At 60.6% G+C, this 17524-nt stretch overlaps 6 protein-coding genes across 6 annotated transcripts; 1 reads left to right on the forward strand and 5 right to left on the reverse strand.

The window, feature by feature from the left end:
* Positions 1-4913: 4913 nt before the first annotated feature.
* BXZ73DRAFT_77766 (Aldo/keto reductase) lies at positions 4914-6525 on the reverse strand (the record flags this gene model as incomplete). The annotated part of the gene is made up of 5 exons (XM_048022731.1): positions 4914-4943; positions 5014-5393; positions 5483-5713; positions 5778-5972; positions 6357-6525. 5 exons carry the CDS (start codon positions 6523-6525, stop codon positions 4914-4916), a joined length of 1005 nt encoding a protein of 334 aa, XP_047877544.1.
* A 1055-nt stretch (positions 6526-7580) lies between these two features.
* Positions 7581-10519, reverse strand: BXZ73DRAFT_101663 (TPR-like protein; the record flags this gene model as incomplete). Its single annotated transcript, XM_048014971.1, has 11 exons — positions 7581-7609; positions 7715-7901; positions 7996-8029; positions 8105-8220; positions 8288-8341; positions 8416-8838; positions 8898-9640; positions 9703-9783; positions 9926-10271; positions 10323-10361; positions 10421-10519. 11 exons carry the CDS (start codon positions 10517-10519, stop codon positions 7581-7583), a joined length of 2151 nt encoding a protein of 716 aa, XP_047877545.1.
* A 312-nt stretch (positions 10520-10831) lies between these two features.
* On the reverse strand, positions 10832-12042 carry BXZ73DRAFT_47314 (uncharacterized protein; the record flags this gene model as incomplete). The annotated part of the gene is made up of 2 exons (XM_048019853.1): positions 10832-11229; positions 11286-12042. The coding sequence occupies 2 exons, from the start codon at positions 12040-12042 to the stop codon at positions 10832-10834; spliced, it is 1155 nt and encodes a 384-aa protein (XP_047877546.1).
* A 387-nt stretch (positions 12043-12429) lies between these two features.
* Positions 12430-12684, reverse strand: BXZ73DRAFT_47481 (uncharacterized protein; the record flags this gene model as incomplete). Its single annotated transcript, XM_048019885.1, has 1 exon — positions 12430-12684. The coding sequence occupies one exon, from the start codon at positions 12682-12684 to the stop codon at positions 12430-12432; it is 255 nt and encodes an 84-aa protein (XP_047877547.1).
* Positions 12685-12993: 309 nt separating this feature from the next.
* On the forward strand, positions 12994-13873 carry BXZ73DRAFT_101665 (prenylated rab acceptor PRA1; the record flags this gene model as incomplete). The annotated part of the gene is made up of 6 exons (XM_048014972.1): positions 12994-13038; positions 13102-13191; positions 13245-13275; positions 13330-13372; positions 13428-13498; positions 13659-13873. The coding sequence occupies 6 exons, from the start codon at positions 12994-12996 to the stop codon at positions 13871-13873; spliced, it is 495 nt and encodes a 164-aa protein (XP_047877548.1).
* Positions 13874-14500: 627 nt separating this feature from the next.
* On the reverse strand, positions 14501-17128 carry BXZ73DRAFT_90162 (uncharacterized protein; the record flags this gene model as incomplete). Its single annotated transcript, XM_048025533.1, has 9 exons — positions 14501-14523; positions 14586-14658; positions 14691-14765; positions 14832-15111; positions 15330-15553; positions 15577-15731; positions 15756-16070; positions 16291-16389; positions 16816-17128. The coding sequence occupies 9 exons, from the start codon at positions 17126-17128 to the stop codon at positions 14501-14503; spliced, it is 1557 nt and encodes a 518-aa protein (XP_047877549.1).
* Positions 17129-17524: the final 396 nt, after the last annotated feature.

Below are 17524 nucleotides of genomic sequence, written 5' to 3' on the forward strand. Positions count from 1 at the left end.
TTGGCGTCCCTCACGTCCTTCCCCTCCAGCCATAGCACCGCGAGCTCGATTGCCACCGCTTCCGCCCAGCCGATGTCCCTTCCCGCAGTTCGCCACTCCGCCAGGGGGACCCTCCACCGCCAGGCGGCCTCCGCGCCCTCCGCGACGAGTCCCACGCCCCACTCTGAGGACGCGTCCACCCAGATGCCGAAGTCCACGGGCGGGCCGCGCGCAACGAGCTGGCGCGTGATGCCCTCGCGTCCCAGAGTCTCGGTCCACCACTTGATGTCGGTGACTACCGACTTCTGCGGGTAGCGCTCGGCCTCCGGACGCGGGTTGGCCCCGAACTTCGCGATAAAGGCCTGTAGGCTGGGCAAACGCGAGCGGCCCGTCACGTAGACGAAGGTGATGAGTTGAAGCGTGCCCAGGAGACTCTGCGCGTCCTTGAAGCGGAGGCGCGCCTTCTTCTCGCAAACGAGCGCCCTCGTCGCCTCTGTCTTGGCGAGGTACTTGGCCCGCTTCTCGTCGGAGAGGCCGACGCGCTTCGCCGCGATCCACCAGCGGAAACCCGTGTAGTCGATTATGTCGCCGTGGGGGAAGCATTTCGGCGCGCTCCACCGCACCCCGAGCCGGGCTGTAAGCTCGATGATGTCCATGATGTCGTGCCCGTACTTGTAGACGCCTGGCGCGATCTCCTGGAGTGGGTAGCGCAGATTGGCGAGGTCGTCCACCCACTTGTGGTTCCGGCCCATCCCCACGGCCTCGATGACGTCCACGACTGCGTCCATCACTTTCCCTTGCTCGCCTGTGCCTGACGAGACACCGAATGGGACCCCATGGTCGATCTCGTACTTGCCCTTCCGCCCTTGAATGACGATGTACGCTTTGTGGCCAGGGTATACTGGTATGTTTCTGAAAGCCGACTCGATGTCCATCGTCGCCCCCTGAGTCCCCGGCGGTGCCGCGATGATCTAGTCACGTCGTTTGGTTAGCCTTCTGGCTCTCGGGTTTGAATCATGCTCCCGCGCCCGACTTGCGCTCTCGTGCCCGACTCATGCTCTCGCGCCTGGTTCTCGCTCTCGCGCTCGCGCTCCTGCCTTGCGCTCCCCGCATCCGCCTCGCGCTCCTCGCATCCGCCTCGCGCTCCTCGCGTCTGCCTCGCGCTCCCCGCGCCTGCCTCGCGCTCCCCGCGCCTGCCCCGCGCTCCCCGCGCCTGCCCCGCGCTCCCCGCGCTCGTCCCGCGCTCCCGCGCTCGTCCCGCGCTCGACTCGCGCTCCTCGCGCCCGACTCGCGCTCCTCGCGCCCGACCTGCGCTCTCCACGCCTGGCTCGCGCTCTCTGCGCTTCCTGAGCCCCCACCCCGCGCGACTGCGCCATGACCTCGGGCGCGCATCTGCGGAGGCCCCATAAGGAAAGTTGTGCTCACCGAGTCTGCGAGGTGCACCGCTGAGCCCCAGACCGTGGGGAACAGGTCAGAGTCTATCCTCCCGTTGACCGACAGGCCGTACTCGTCCTCCTTCGAACAGTCTTGGATCAAGCGCAGCTTGCCGTTGGCTTTCGGAACCACGGAAAGCGGGGACGAGATGAACGGTCCCTGCAAGATCTCCTCCACTTCCTCGCGCGTGTACGGGCCGGACATGCGCCCGATTTCGCGCTCCCCCTTGATGTAATTTTCGATAAAGTCTGCGTGTGTCTCGGCCCCCGGGTAGTTGTCATGAACAGTCGTGTGCAGGATGGGGGACATGTCGCCAAGAGGGAAGCCTTCGCGCATCCAGCGCGCCAAGAAAGGGTGCTTGTGTCTGATGCCAAGCTCGTCCAGCGCCGACTCCCAAGCGTCCGGATCGTAGGGCGACGTGACGCGCTCACGCACGGGTGCACACGAATTGCGTTGCGGGATGGTCGGGACTACCACAGAAGGTGCACCGGTGGCAGTCGTGCGTGTTCGGGCACCAAGTCGACTTGCAAGGGAGAATTCCGCCCACGTTCCAGGCGGAACAGATCTCGTGGTTCCCGTCGCGTGTGAACAGTTTGATGCCCTTTCCGTAGATGAAGGCGGGTTTGCCGGCAGCGCTGAATTGCGAGTTGCACTTGCTCGCTCGGTGGCCGTCCCTGTTGCAGTTGAGGCAGAACATCCCGCGGCCGAAAGGCTGCCTGCCTTGCTGAAAGGGCCGCTGCTTGTCCTTCCCGCCTGAGCCCCCAGGGTGTCCGCCCCCCGAGCCGCTCCCGTTGGCGTTCCCACCGGAGCTGCCACCAGCCTGATTGCTGCCAGAGTTGCCGCCAGTGTAACCGCTGCCGGCTTGGCCGCCCGGGTAGCCTCCGCCATTGTAGCCGCTCCCGCCGCCCGAGTACCTGCCCCCGTTCCGCTGTCCGCGCAAGTCCGAAGGGGCTGTGCGTCCTCCGGTTGGGTGTGTGCCGACGCCGAAGCTCGTGTACTGGTGACGCGCGAGCATCATTGCCTTCACGTACGTCTGGCTGCCGACGAAGAAGGCTGATTTCTTCCCGGGGGCCTCTGTGAACCAGGTGTAGCGCAGTTCCATGTCGAATGCCCGAAGCGCGGGGAACGAGACCTTGAAGTCGGCCTCGTTTTTGATGTACTCCACGTGCTCGCGCCAACGCGCGATGACCGCTGGCTTCACGACTCCCTCCATACAGCCGTCGAGCATGTTGCGCCAGGCTTCCTCCCAGTCGGCGCTCAGCATCAGACGCTCGTCCGGGAAGGTCGAGATGTCGAGGATGTGGTGTTTCTTCTCGCCGTGTAGGGCTTCCGACTTGATCAGCTTGCGTGCCGACGCTCCGGTCCGCAGGCCGCGCAACGCGTCATTCGTCATAGCCAACAGCGGGATGTAGTAGCCGTGCCGCAGCATGGTCTTCAGGCGCGGGTCCACGGGTGCGCGGTTCTTCGAGAAGATGTCGTCTTCTTCGTCTCCATCCCCGACCAGGGACTCCGCGTCTTCATCGGCATCGAAAGCCGCATCGGCGCCCCCTTCCGAGCCGCTGCTTGAAGGGGGGGGCTCCCCCCGGGCGGGCTGGTCGGGCTCGCCAACGCAGCCTTCTGCAGGCGCCGCTGTAAAGTCTTCAGGATGACTTCCGCAGCCTTCGCCACGGCCTTCTTGTTCGTGTTCGACTTTGCCGCCCCGGCGCGCTTTTGACGAGCGGACCTCTCGCGCGCGGCAACTTCGCGTGCGGCCTCTTCGCGTGCGGCCTCGCGCGCGGCCTCTTCGCGCGCGGCATCTTCACGTGCGGCCTCCTCGTGCGCGGCCTCCTTGCGCGCCTGGCGCTCCCGCTCTTCCGCCCTCGCGGCCTTCCTCTTCTTCCGCTCTTGCTCGTCCATCACCGCCTGCTCCCTTTCTGCGATGAGCCTTGCTCGCTCCCTGTCGAGGTACTCTTGTTCGGCCTCGGCCTTCTGGTCAATGTACATCGACACGGCCTGGGGCCGAGAATAGCCTTGCTCCATTAGGAGCGCGATGCTCCACTCCTGCACCTCCACCTCATTCGCGCCCTCCTTGAGAGGGCCTATGGGCTCGGCCATGTCATCGTCCAACTCGTCCTCGCCGTACTCGTCCACTGCCATGTCCGTCTGACCATCGGCGTCTCCCTGGTCATCGACATCCTCTTGGCCAGCGTCCTCGTCGATCATCTCCTCGTCGGCCATCTCCTCGATGTGCGCTCCGCCATCTCCGCGGTCTACCCCTTTCTCGGCGTCGATCCGCTCACCACGTGCGGGGCCGCCTGCGCTGCCGCGCGGCCGGCCAGAACCTTCGCCCTCCGCGGTTGCGGGATCCATGCTGACCCGTGGTACCGTGCCTGTGGTGATAGACGATGCGTGCGTGTGATCACCGAAGAAGCTAAGCGATTGCCCGGCGCCAGGGGGAGCCTTCCAGGCTTTGCCGGTGCCGTAAGCTTGAGCTTCGGGCTTTTTCACGCCTTGCGGGTGGTAAGAACCGCTTGTGTTGGGTTGGTTGACCATTTTTGAGCGTTTTCTCGTATTTCTAGTGACTATATGCGCTTTGAGCTGCGTGGGTGCGATGCGGGAGGAGACGAGAGGCGATAGCCTTTAGCGCGCTAGCGCGCGTCTCCCTCATCCGGCAACCACCGGCAACCCACGCCTAGAAAGCACCCGTTCGGCCGAGGCGCGAGGAACGAGCGCCTCGTTCGAACCTCACGCATCCGAGGGTTCGCTGCCAGCCATCTGCGTCAGCGCGAGGTGCATCATGCTGTGGCCGGTCGGGGTGCGCGCCAAGGCTGCCCTCCTGCCACCCCTACGTCGACGTTCGACAATGGCGAGAGTGTCTGCCACTGCTCATATCAGCGCCGCATGGTCCAGTTCCGGCCTCTGGGCAGACCGCGGGCATCGTGTGCCACCGATCAATCAGCGAGCGGACGACCACAGTGGCAAGGTCTTACTTGCGGAGTCTCGATGTATTTTGGCACTCACCCGCCGCCGCACGCGCCGCACGGCTTGGCCTCGTCATCACCGCCGCGACTCTGAGTCTGACCGTCGAGGACGAAAGCCGGAAATGATAGCACAGCCCCCTGCACATGGTTCGAGAGGGGCGCTGCGGGGTCCCTGTCCGAGTGCGTCGGGCGACCCGGGCCAGGCGCAAATCAGTGTAGCGCCCGTTTAGGAAGGCCCTGTGGATGGACATTGGAGGCCGCCCCACCCCGACCTCCGCCTGGCTCGGACACTCTGTCAGGGCTTTGACGCGAGCGAATCGCGTGACGTGATGTGAGGGGACCGGGAGGCAAGCGTATACGGAATAGATATCGGATGCCCAGCGCGTTTCGTATTAGAGCTGGCTGATAGCCAGTGCCCGTACAGTGGTGTTACAACGGAGAGACTTCGACAGTTTGGTGGCGATAACGCGCCGCCTGCTAGCGCCTCGACCTTCTGGTCCGGTCGCAAACTCAGACCCAGATTCACGTTCACGTTCACGTTCACGAGAAGATGTAGCAGCCCGCGAAGTCCTGGGAGCAATGTCCACCGTCAGCACACGGCACGCCGCCACCCGGAAACGCGCGCGCGCGTGAGACTCACATCCGCCGGGTCGTTGAACCGCAGCCCCAAGTCGAGGCCCGATATCGCGTCCATCTCCGCGCCGCTCAGCTCGAAGCCCGCCGCGCCGCTGGCGCCCGCGAGGTTCTCGCGGAGCATCGCGTCCGTGTCCGACTTCGGGATCACCGCGAGCCCGCGCTGGGCCGCCCAGCGGAGGAGCACCTGCGGCGTGCTCGCCCCCGCGTGCGCGGCGGCGACCGCGCGCACGGCGGGGTGCGTGAACAGCGGCTGCGCGTGGAGCGCCTTGGCGCCGCCGAAGACGCGGAAGCCGAGGGGGCCGAAGGAGGAGTAGGCGGTCACGGCGAGGCCCTGCGCCTGAGCGTACTCGACCGCGCGGCGCTGGACGTTGTACGGGTGTATTTCTGAGCGACATAAGGAAGGAAGAAGGGTGCGGTGAGCATGCGGTGCGGGGGCCCGAGTTTGCGGACGTAGGGCAGCGTGCGAGACGCACCGATTTGGAGCACCGAGGGCTTGATCCGGGCGTACTTGAGCAGGTCCATGAGCAGCGCGCTGCACATGTTCGACACGCCGAGGTGGCGGATGAGCCCGGCGTCCACGAGCTCCTCGAGGGCTTCCCACGTCTCGCGGAACGGGATAGCTTCGTGCTTCACCTCGCTCTTGCCGTCGATGTACCACCCCGGGGGGTAGCGCTCCTCGTGGGACACGTACGCCAGAGATATCGCTGTATCGCCGAGAGGAAAAGTCAGACATCGGCCATCGGTCACCGGGCCCGAAGGGGCACTCACGGAAGTGGACGTAGTAAAGGTCAAAGTAGTCAACGCCCCAGTCCTTGAGGGAGCGCTCGACGGCCTCGCGGACGTGCGCGCGCGCGTGGAACGTGTTCCACAGCTTCGAGACCACCCACACGTCCTCGCGCCGCACGACGCCGTCTGCGAGCGCGCGCCGGAGACCCTCGCCGCACTCGCGCTCGTTGCCGTAGTCTGATTGAGGGCGGAAAAAAGGGAGTCAGCACCCGCCGCGCGAGACCGGTGTCAGCAAAAGGTTCGGGACCGCTGCGGCCGGCCTGTCCGGTGAGGGGCGGAGCGGGAGGAGACCGCTGACAGGCGACTGCAGGGCAGGCTGCGCTGTGTGGCTCGGAATGCGTTCCGCTGGGCCGCGAGCGTCGGACGCCGCACGCACACGCCGCACGCAGCCCGACGGATACACACACCTCCAACGTCGCACCCGGACATGCGCCGAGGGCGTTTGGGCTCCCGCGTCGCGTCGCGACACACCGGCGCGTGAGCGGATGCGCATGACGCTCCCGAGCGCGCAACGACCCGCGAGCCTTGGGAGTGGGAGCGGGAAATCGACAAATTACGCACCGCATGCGCCGTCGATGAGATGGTAGCCGACCTTGAGCCCGTTGTAGACCGCCTCGGAAGCTTTCTCGCCGGTATGCTTCCAGGTGCCCATGCCCACCTGGGGAAGCCTGTCACCGTTGCCGAGGACGAGAGTCGGCGTCGTCAGGGGAGTGGTGGAGCCTTGTGGCATATTGCGAAGATCTGGGAGGCGCCGGGGCTGTGCAGATGTGTAGTGGTAAGATGGTTATGTGAGAGCTAGCTGGTTGTGTGGCCCGTCGCCAGCGCCGTGACGCGCGCATATATACTTCGAGGAAATGGAAGAACGGGACGCAGGTCCGTGAGTCGATGGCTGGAGCAGAGACTGGGTCTTGGCCAGCCGGCGCGTCTATCGGTAGCAAACAACGCGGTACGCAGGTGAGACACCAAGATGCTGATTCAGACGACGACAGGACAGAGCCAGCGGGGACGAGATGCAGAGCCCGCGAGGATTGTCCGCACCTCGACGCGTAGGAGAGCCTACGAGGTCCCCCAGCTGCCGCCCAGACCCGGATCTCGCTCAGTACCGCGCCTGGCCGTCGATAGCGCCCGGGTGCGGTCGAGGACGGCCCAGGGCCTGTGCTATCCGCTCCTCGCCGGGATATGTTCAAAGTGCGTTCTAGACCGGGCTTTTCCTTTCCACCCGGCCCGGGGGCATCCTCAGATGCACATGACCAAAAGCATCCACCGACGTTGACGTCGCCCAATCGCCTCAGAGCGAACATGAGTCGCAGTTCGGGAGCACTGAGTGTGGATGCCTCGAGTTCTTTCGGCCCTGCTGAGTGGCCGAGCGGTATCCTGGTGGACCGGCTTGCCTGCGCCCCGTGCTACTCCATTCTGCACTGATGAGACAGAGGTGCCGCTGGCCACATCCGTCGGGACACGATGCCACATTTAAAGCCGCCACCACCGCGATCTCGCTAGGCGCCGCGCCATTGTGACAATGGACGGCGCCGAGCATTTGAAAATTTAAACTGCTAACCCCTAGGCACCGGGCGGCAAGGTGCGCGGAGCTGCTCGGCCATGAAAACGTGGAATTTCAAAGACTGCCCACAAGCGGCGAGTCAGCCACACAGAAAAATGGCAAAGCGACCGATATGCGCAAATATAGCGGAGTTCCCCACCGCTAAATATCCAATACCGCCACGCTCCAGCTCATGGTGAAAGCTCTGATGTGATCGATGGCTTCCCGCGACCGGGCTACAGGAATCACTGCATTTGGAAGTTGAGCCGGAATGCTGCAATAACAAACCAGTCGGGCATCAGCCATCGAACATCGAACGACAGTGAGAAAGCCGTCGAAACCACTAGAAACGCGGAAGAAACGCGGATGCAGAACGCACCTTCGAGGTCACGGCGGTCGCAGAGCGTGGCCAGGTCGAGCCGTTGCATGTGTAAACAGCACGTCTTCAGACTGTCCCAAAGTGTACCGGACGTAACGCCTCGGCCGTCAGTGCCTTCGTCGCGCACGCCGTCTGCATCTTGCAACAGCAGAGCATCGAGAGTGTGCTGTGCCGCTTCCTCGTAGCGCTGGAGGACGACAGGTGGCGGAGTCATGGAAAAAAGGGGTTTGCGCGTCAACAAGCGTCCTCGGGGTCACTGACGTCGAGAAAATTGTTCTTACCCTGAGGTTCGTGCATGAAATTCCGAGATTGAATCTACAGATGTCAGGGCATCATGCGGCATCAGCTCATCGCTCCAAGGACACTTCGTATCGGAAATCTTCAACCCACCTTGCCCTGATGTACCCCGGGTTGAGCTCAAGGGCAGTGTAGTAGTACTGCAGAGCATCTTCGGGATGACCGCTGTTCGCGAGTGTCGCACCAACGCGGTTGTAAAGCAACCAGTCCTAGTGTCGCGGAGGATTTGATCAGCCACTCTAATGGCACAACCCAAACTAGTCTGCCAATACCCACCTCTGGGCGCACCGCCAGTGCCGTGATAAAGCAGTCGCGAGCCTTGGCATAGTCCTACAAATAGAACGTCGAATGTTGGTCAGTACAGTTGCGCAAGTATCGTAAGCAAACCCGGTCGGGTGCCGTACCTCGTTGGTATTGAGCAGCACAGCGAGCGCGATCTGCAGGTCGGCGTCGATGTCGCCCCCCGCGTTCTCACGGACGATGCTCATTAGGCACTGCATGAGGTGCGTCAGCTGTTCGCTTGGCCTCGCGTCCTGCGGCTCGGGGTTGAGGGAGCGGAACCGGGCGACGTCCGCGGAGTACCGTTCGTTGCGCTCGACCCACTCCCGAATGGCGCTGTATGCGGCCGCACGGCTGCCCTCGTTCGTGTGGGAGATAGAGAGGGCGAGCCACGCGGATAGAAGCGTCGGGTCGAGCTCGAGAGCCCTGCGGAGAGCCTGCACCGCGCTCTGCTCCCGCTCGTTCTCTTGCTGCTTCACCCCGAGGTCGTACCACAGAGCGGCGTTGTTCGGATCCCGCTGGACAGCAGCCTCCATCTCGAGGACGCTCTGGATGTGCAATGCGCATAATCAGAAATAGTAGACGAAGGCGCATCGGTAATCGTTACCTCGTAGAGCGTCTGCGGTAATCCCGAATGGGAGGAATGGTGTCTCGTGCGAGAGGCTTCCCCATTCAGATACGGGTTGTTCGCCTGGAACATGTAATTTGCCATCGGCCGCAGCCCGTGCGTGGTCGCCTCGAACGCATCCCAGTCGCGCTGGAGGGTGTCCCACTCTGCCGCCTGCGTGCCCGGCCGCCGCCAAGGCATCTGTTTCGGGGCGGACCAGCCCTGCTGCATCGCGATGTAATCTTCGTTTTCCTGCCGGAAATACGCGTCGTTGGGATCTTCCTGACGCGTCGCGCCGGCCTCGTCGTAGGTTTGTTCGCGAAGCGTTGACGTAGCCCCGGTGGTCGAAGTGGTGATGGGCCTCTGCAGGGTGGGCAACTGCATCATCGGTGTGACAGGTGGGATGTCGACCGCGCGGCCCTTGCCTTTGACGTCGACCGGTGCATTAGCGACGCCGATCGCGTCGGCTCGCTGAACCATGTCATTGCCGTCAACGACGACTTCTCCATCACGCAGCTGGCGCATGAGCCCCATAAAGGCACTATTCTTGAACTTCGGGTTTGTCTCGTTCTGCACGGTGTCGATGAGGAGGCCAGCAGTGCGCGCTAGCTCGTCGGGTTCGTGGGACCTCGCGCTGGAGGAAGTCTCGCCGACTAGATCAGCTGTCCGAGGAAGGACGGAAGGACCGACGGGAGATGTCAGAGACAGTTCTCGCGACTGAAATTCCTGCTCTAGTTTTGCAGCTGATGAAATTCGAGCGGAGTTTGAGCGCGTGAGGCGGGTCGCCAATAGGAATTGCACACACCGTCGAACTGAGGCTGTACTTGAGCGAACGCGGGCTGCATAGGGATGAATTGGGCGCCGCCGGCACGATTCCAGGCCATGCCTGTGGTTGCAAACGTCAGCCTTACATGGCCGATTTCAACGGGGCGATACGCCTGTGATGCCCGAAGCACCGAGAAAGGCGGATTCGAGGACATCAAATCTAGGAACGCCCCATGATATTGTTGAGAAGAAAATAAACTCACCAGGCATAAATGACGCGGGAGCGTTCTGCGGGACAGGGGACATGCTTTGCTCCATGGACATGGGCGTACTCTGGCGAGCCATCATCCACGGGGATGAAGACGCGCCAGGCTGCTGGAGCAAGAAGTCTGCGGCCCACCCGGCAGGAGCAGCCTGCGAGGGCGACTGAATAGGGGACTGCACATGCGGCGAGACATGGGTTTGCGCGACGGGGAGATTGTTGTGAAGAGCAGAGAGATCAAACGGAGATGGAGCAGATAGATTGGGTACTGCAGAGGGGCCTGCCGAGAAGAACCGTGCAGCGTCTTGGTTTACGCCCGGCGAGGCGGAATATTGTGTTCGGAAAGTCTGCGACCACAGTCACGCGACAATACAGTGGCGTGTAGATGTGCGACGCACCTCCTTCGATGAACCTGCACGCCCCGCACCAAAATGGTCCTGCACACACGAATAGCTTCAACATGATATACCGGGAGGGTACGATGCCTGGCACGCACTTGTTGAACGCCGCGGTCCTGGTCGAAACGCTTGGAGAGGCCTTGCAGCGGATTGGAGGGGCCGCAGTCGGCGCCGTTCACTAGCATGGGCAAAGACATGGTGGAAGCAGTTTAGCAGACCCCGACAATGCACGGTAGTGGGAGCAGACGGTGTGCAGTAGTGGGAGCAACAAGTTGAGGCATGGACGAGGACCCGAGTCTGCCCCGCCTTGCCGGTCGCGCGTAATCCGAATGGACGCCTGCAAGCATCTGCCGGCGGCACACACGTGAATTCGGCCGGCCCGCACGACAATTTCTCTCTCTTTCTCCACGGAAATTCGGGCTTTCGCTCGGTCTCATGAAGCACATTAAATGTCTACAGCGTACAGAATGAAATGTCGAAGTGATCACGTTTGAGACCAATGTCAAAATCTAAGAGAAGCGAGAACTAAATGATTGCTGCACATGTAGGGACAGCAAGCCACGAGTGACCAGTCCGTTGAGCTGTCCCTCAATGTACTCCTGGACTCCTGTGCGTGTTTTCACCTCGACTATCCTCACAAGGACACGTTGTAGGGACGCGAAAGCGTCACTCTTGAGGACATTATCAATCTTGTCAAGACCCATCACCGACAGGTCTGCCAGTCTGGCATGCTGAGCGCGGATCGCAAGCTTGAATCGCTTCATGCGGGTTGCGCGCACGGTAGAAAGGAGGGCGGGAACCCATGTAAGGTGTTCGAAACCGCGAGCAGCCCGCCAAAGCTTCAGATGCAATCCGAAAAGTCGGAGGTTGGGACATGCCGATAGCGACAATGTGTTGTCGCGGAACACTGAAGGTAGATAACAAGTTAGCCTTCATCCGACCATCATAGAAGGCTTTACTCACGTTCTGTTTCGACCGATTCTGTGAAACCAACGTTGAGCTCCAGTAGGTTGCCCCCAACGGCCTCCAGGAAACGGGCGAAGAGAGGTGCATCGCCTGGAACGACACGGATCGTGAGGATAGATAGCCGAGAGAGGAAGCGCAAATGACGAAATAGCGCCTGTGCCACGAAGCAGGTCGGCCCAAATCCAGGAGGATCGCATATGAGACGTAGTGACCGCATATTCGAAGGGATTGAGAGGCCGCCCAAGGTCGCGGTTGAGGGCAACCCTGGTGATCGAAAGAAGTTGTTACACAAGTCGACGTGCTTGAGCATTGGGAGGGTGGTGAGGAGAGACATAAAGCTAGCTTCGTTTGGCGACGACGTGTCGCGCAAGCTGAGTCGCTCAATCGAGTGCTTACAGTGCGAGACAATCTCCATGATGATGGGACTTGCTGTGTCCATGTCCACTATACGTAACGTTCGAACGTTTTGAATGTGAAGGTTGTGTGGAGGGTGGATACTGGACAAAGGAAGGTCTTGCAGTGCCAGCTCTCGGATATGTTTGCCTAGTGTAGGATTTGAGGTGAGGGATCGGCACAATATGGGCCACTTGGTTACGTTTGCTTCAATGGTGCTGTAGAGAGCTTTCTGTGCCCAAGAAAGCCATGACTTGCATACGAGAGAGCTTGCACATAGCGTCTTGTCGTCTTCAACGAAATCCAGAATGGTGAGGTGGAGTTCCCAAGGAAGTATAACCGGGACGGGGTCGATGTACATGATGTCAAACTATAAACAGGCCGGTGGTCAGCTGGGAGGAGCTGGATGGGAGTAGCGAAGGAAGAAGCGTACCGACGGGACGAGAGAACGGTAAATCTTCATGTCGGGAGCTTTGGAACTCGAGACATAAACAAGCGTGCAAACCCCATTGTTTAATGGCACGGAGGGTGAAACAATCTCCACGAGGGCGCGGTGCTACGACCACACCACGCTAAATAGGCTTAGTGACTTAATGTGCCACACATTGTGAAGACTTGAAGGGCAACTGCATTGCGTATCATACCGCGCGCGTCATTATCAGACTACAGGTGTATATCTACGCACACGTATATAGTGAGCAACGTGCGTGAACGGACGAAGAACAGTATACTGCGCACCTTTCACCGTTCATCGCATCCGCGACAAGCCCAGCCGCTCCTCGCGCGTCATGCCCTCCCGCTTCTTTCTCGACTCGTCAGGATGATGGTACGCCGGGCCCGCCATGAGATCACCCATCTGATCTATGTCGAGCTTGAGACCTTTCTTCTCTGCCTCTATCGCCTGGTCTCTGAGCTTCTCCAGCTTCTGGCGTTGAACCATGAGCCGGACCTGGGCAACGTCCAGGTCCGTGAGCGGGATCGTCGTGGGAGGCCTGCGGATCATGCTAGCTCGAGCGCGTGGCCGCAGTGACTGTCAATGAGGAGTGTGCGTGGCAGATAAGGCTGCGCGCAGGGCAGCGGAGGAGAGAGGGCGGGGTCGGCGCGGGGACAATGGCCGTGGCGCTGTGGGCAGAGGGACGCGGACAAAGGCTGCGCCGCAGGCGCCTGGCGTGCAACTAAAGTAGCCTTCGCGCGCAACGCCGCCACTCAACTCACCACCGTACTCTCGCCCGCGCACCTGCACTCTCCTTCGCTAGCCTTCAAGGCATACCGCGCGCCCTCAATTACTACATACACACATCTACCATCCGCCATGGAAGCCCTTATGCGCGCCACAGAGATGATGAAGTCCTTCCGGGTACGTTCGCTGCGCGAGCCTGTTTTGTGCTTTCGTCACAAGCTAACAAGTGCCCTCCACTAGGAAACTCGCCTCAGTGGGCTCCGTCCACCGACAGAATTCTTTGATGTGAACCGAATCTCGCGACCGGCCGATCTCACTCAAGCGACAAAGGTGCACATCTTGTATGCCTTCCATCCGTTTTGTGAGCTTACATATTTTGTCAGCGCATATCGTACAACACTCGCTACTTCTCAGGTTTGTTCTTCTATGCTCCATATCTTGCGCGCATTATCTAAAACAGCTACACAGGGAACTACCTACTCCTCGTTCTCATCCTATTCGTATACGCTCTGTGCGTCATTTTGACCCCGAATCCTCATTTTCCTACTGAATGCACGCACTCTCAGCCTCACCAACCTCACACTCGTATTCGCCACTCTCTTCGTCTTCGGTGGGTTCACCGCAATCAACAGATTCGGTACGTCCCTCTTGTCCATCTCCATGCCTCTGCGTCTCAACCCCCCCGAACAACCCCATTCCACCCTCCGCCCCTCCAACTCCGCATGGCTCCCGAACTCGGCTCCATGAACTCCCCCCCCTCAATGCCCTTTCTCTCACCCACACCCGCCCCCTCACAGCCCCAGAGGAGTTCAGCATTGCCGGCCAGACGATCACCCAGCGCACGCTCTACACCGGCCTCCTCGTGATCGGCATCCCCCTCATCTACTTCGCGTCCCCCTTCGGCACCTTCTTCTGGCTCGTCGGCGCCTCCTCCGTCCTCATCCTCGGCCACGCGAGCATGATCGAGCCCGGCATCGAGAGCGAGTACGCACAGGTCGAGGGCCAGGTCTGAGGCGCCTCCGCGCAAAGGCTCCGACACCGAACACAGAAGCTGCAGACCGGCGGAGAACCCTCGGGCGGGTGGACCCTTGGGGGTTGGGGATTGGAGGGGTTTGGGCGCAGGGTCCGCACCCAGGTGGAGGTTGCAAACGAAGGTTGCGGGCTCGGACGGAGCAGGACCTGGTCTCGTTGCATATCGTTTCTTCTATCGGGCTGTGTCTCCCTAGACTTGGCACCAAGTGCGTACCTTCGGACAGTCTAATGTTATTTGCCCCGACACGCTCGGCTCGGCACCATATGTATCAGCACTTCTGGCTTGAACCGTTTGCGGGCGATGTTCGACGGAGGCAACATATTCATCGTGAGGTTGGCCAAGATGGGCTACAGGGTACGGAAACTATGCACAGGGCCTAGGTGTAGCACGTGTCGGGTGTGGGTGTCGCGGAACAAGCAATAAGGGAGAAGGGAGAGACATGACGATAGCGATGAGAAAGCGCCTAGCGAATACATATACGAAAGACCCAGAGTAAGGGTTGACGTGAGAGTGTGGGCTATAATGGGGAGAAACCGGGAAATACGGGTACGAGGACGGGGTACAGTGAGGAGAAGGTGGGTGGCAAAGAATCACGGGCAAGGTAGGCTATAATAAAGGCAGCCATTGTCCTGAACACGATAAGCAGAAAGTTAGCAATGACTCCAGCATACAACGCGACTGGCACACATACCGATGACTAAACTGGGGAGGTCCATGATGTCCCGTCGTATTGAGAAACAGAACGTACAGGCACAGGTGCACCACTTGGCTTGAGAAGGATGCAATGTGAGTAGACAGACTGTGTCGTGTTCTCAAACGCATGGTTGGCAAAGTTTTCCCAGTATTCAACTACGGATTGGTTTTCGAAGAGCTTTCATAGGTATTCGTGAAGTTAGCGATCGCAGCGCATATACCCGAGTTCAAGAGAACCACGCACCTCGTAGATGTATTTTCTCTTTCCAACAAGCTCTTCTCGGTCCCAACCCGAGAGCATGCAGAACTCGGGGCCGACGAGACAGATCTCGCCGGTACGGCGCCACGCTACGGTGGGCGTACCGGACATGGAGACGAGCTTGTCGAGCTCGATGAGCGAGCGCTGGAAACACTTCTCCACAAACACATCGTCCTCCTCCGTCATCGGCATTTGCAGTGCGATGAACGACGGACGAACGATCGCCAAGGCGCGCACAATCCGGAGGATGTCGTTCTTTTCAAATCTGAGTTCCGTTCCCCGTCAACGGCAGGGGCAACGGCAAAGGTGTGGTCGAAGGTAGGCGATGAAAATTGGGCGAAGGGAGATGACGTCACGGAATAGGATAAACCCGTGTCAGCAACACGTTGCACAGCACGGATTGACCCGACACGAAGGTTAGAGGAAGCGGCACAGAAGACACAAATCAGCGCAAGGCTACTCGCATGAGAACTCGCCACAGACCTTCTGCTCATGTGCTTCATCAGGAAGTGGTAGCCCTCGGTGTAGTCGTAACCCTTCGTCACGTTCCGGTACACGCTCTGAATTGCGTGATCTGGTGTGTTGGCGGTTGACAGCGACGGGCTGAGCCATCCACGCGCCGCGGTTGGTGAACTCATGGTGGTCCGTCTTGGCCGGACCAGGAACGACTGCGTCGGAGAGCGGTACGAACTGGGACCTGGGACGGCCTGCGATGATGTGGAGCTTGGACTTGTGATGACACTTGTGACCGATCCGGTGAGTATTCCGTGAACTGCGAGGGCCCAGGCTGTCCAAGCGCCACCGTTGGATAGGCCGCTTGATATCCCGTGACATTGGGAGTGATGAATTCTGACGGCACTGTTCCCGGGGTCGTATCTGAAGGTCCTACGGAGAAAGAAGTCTACTCACCATACCCTGGTGCACCAGGATACGCAGCCGCCTCTGGTTGGGCAGTAGTAGGGGAACTATATTGACCTTGAAGAGCTTCAGCCGGCCAAGTGGCCGCCGATAGACCAGAGTCCGGGGGAGGCACGTAGGGCTGTGCGGCAACCGGTGCTGGGGCTTGGCCAGCTGCAGGGGAGCCGCTGGAGCCAGATTCAGGTGAGCCGGCCCCAAGAATTGCAGAGAGGACTGAGTACTCTAGGTTTGCAGCCTCCGCTGGAACCCCGTACGGCGGGGCGGAGGTGTAAACAGGATACATGCCCTCTGGTGGACGTATTGCTGCTGTTGGGGCACGGGAGGTTCAAGCGGAGGAGGGGGAGGAGCTAGAAGGGAAAAGCGGTGAGAAGGGGAATCAAGAGACGACAGGCGAGGCAGGTTACGTTGTGATGAGGGTTCCACACTCTTGGAGGAACTTTCGCCAGACTTGGCATGTTTCAATGCCTCTGTGATGTTAGGCCGGGATGAGATTGGCAGGTCTAAAACAGGTCATGTGGGTACGCACCAATCTCCTCCTCATCCAACAAGTACTTGGCCTTCTTCCGGTGACCTTCAGTGCAGTTATCCGCCATTCCGCGCTTCACACAGCGCTGACATGGCCGGGCTGGAGAACCGGATGTCAGTGAATAGACCGGTAGCAATGTGGGAAGGTAGGCGTGCCAGAGGCCGACCCCACTGCATGGTAAGAAAGTCCGAGGACCACAAGAGCGACCAACAACAGATGTTGATCATCCGCATACGCGCGATCACGGGGAGGAGATATGGAGCGGTAGCGCCGTTTGTGCGGTCATACGACAGGAAGACAACGCGTGGTATGACGAGTCTGGAGTGCTCAGACGCGGTGCATATGCAATCCGAAGTTGCGTCTCGCATGACGGAGGAGCAGCGCGTGGTTCGAGAACTCGATCCACAATTGTGCAATGACGCGCCCGGCTATGATTGGTGATTATACGGGGGCGGAAGAAGGCAGTCGCGCATAGTATGTGTAGAACGCGAGCGCTCGTACAGATGGTGCAAAAAATGGACTCACTGTCGTCGCATGTAAGATGAGCCTTCTGGCAATGAAAGCAAGCGCGGTTCGCCTTTTTCTTCTTGGGACCGTCGCGCGAACGCGGGCCGGAGCCCGCGTCGCCATGGTCAGCGGCCGAGCCAGCGGTGCGTTTGCGTTTTGCGGCTGGCTTTTTCTTGGGATCTTGGGCCGAGGCGGAGGGAACGGGGGTGGAGGACTCTGAATTTGATGAGGAGGAAGGAAGCGAGGGGTGTTGGGCGATCGGCGGGAGCGGGAGGGCGAGGGCGTGCATGGCGGGGGCAAGCGGACGATCCGCAGAGGTGGCAGCGGGCATGGCGGGGGGTTATAACGCGGTGCGGGAGAGCAGGGAGGGGCGAGGACCGGTGCGGGGGACGAGGACCAAGAGAAAGCGCATTCGGAATTGCAGAGGACAGACCGTGGCCGTCATGAGCCTCCCCTCCCGGCGCTTCTCCGGCCGCTCGTCTCTCCTAATTTTGGGCATACTGTCGCAACAGGCGCCGTCGACGTAAGCATCCCCGGCTCATTGGCTGTTACGTCACGCGTCTACTCCATGCCGCCTGTCACGCTTCGCCGGCAGGGACTCCGGCCCGGTGCTGTCTTCGCGACGAGTCGGACGCCGACATCGCGGCGCGACCGACGACCGTGTCCTTGCCCTTCGGTTAACTAATAACCTCGACCTACTGCACCTGCTACCAGCACGTGTACCGCA

Source organism: Epithele typhae (assembly GCF_022376455.1).
Source record: "Epithele typhae strain CBS 203.58 chromosome Unknown BXZ73scaffold_26, whole genome shotgun sequence".
NCBI lineage: Eukaryota > Fungi > Basidiomycota > Agaricomycetes > Polyporales > Epitheliaceae > Epithele > Epithele typhae.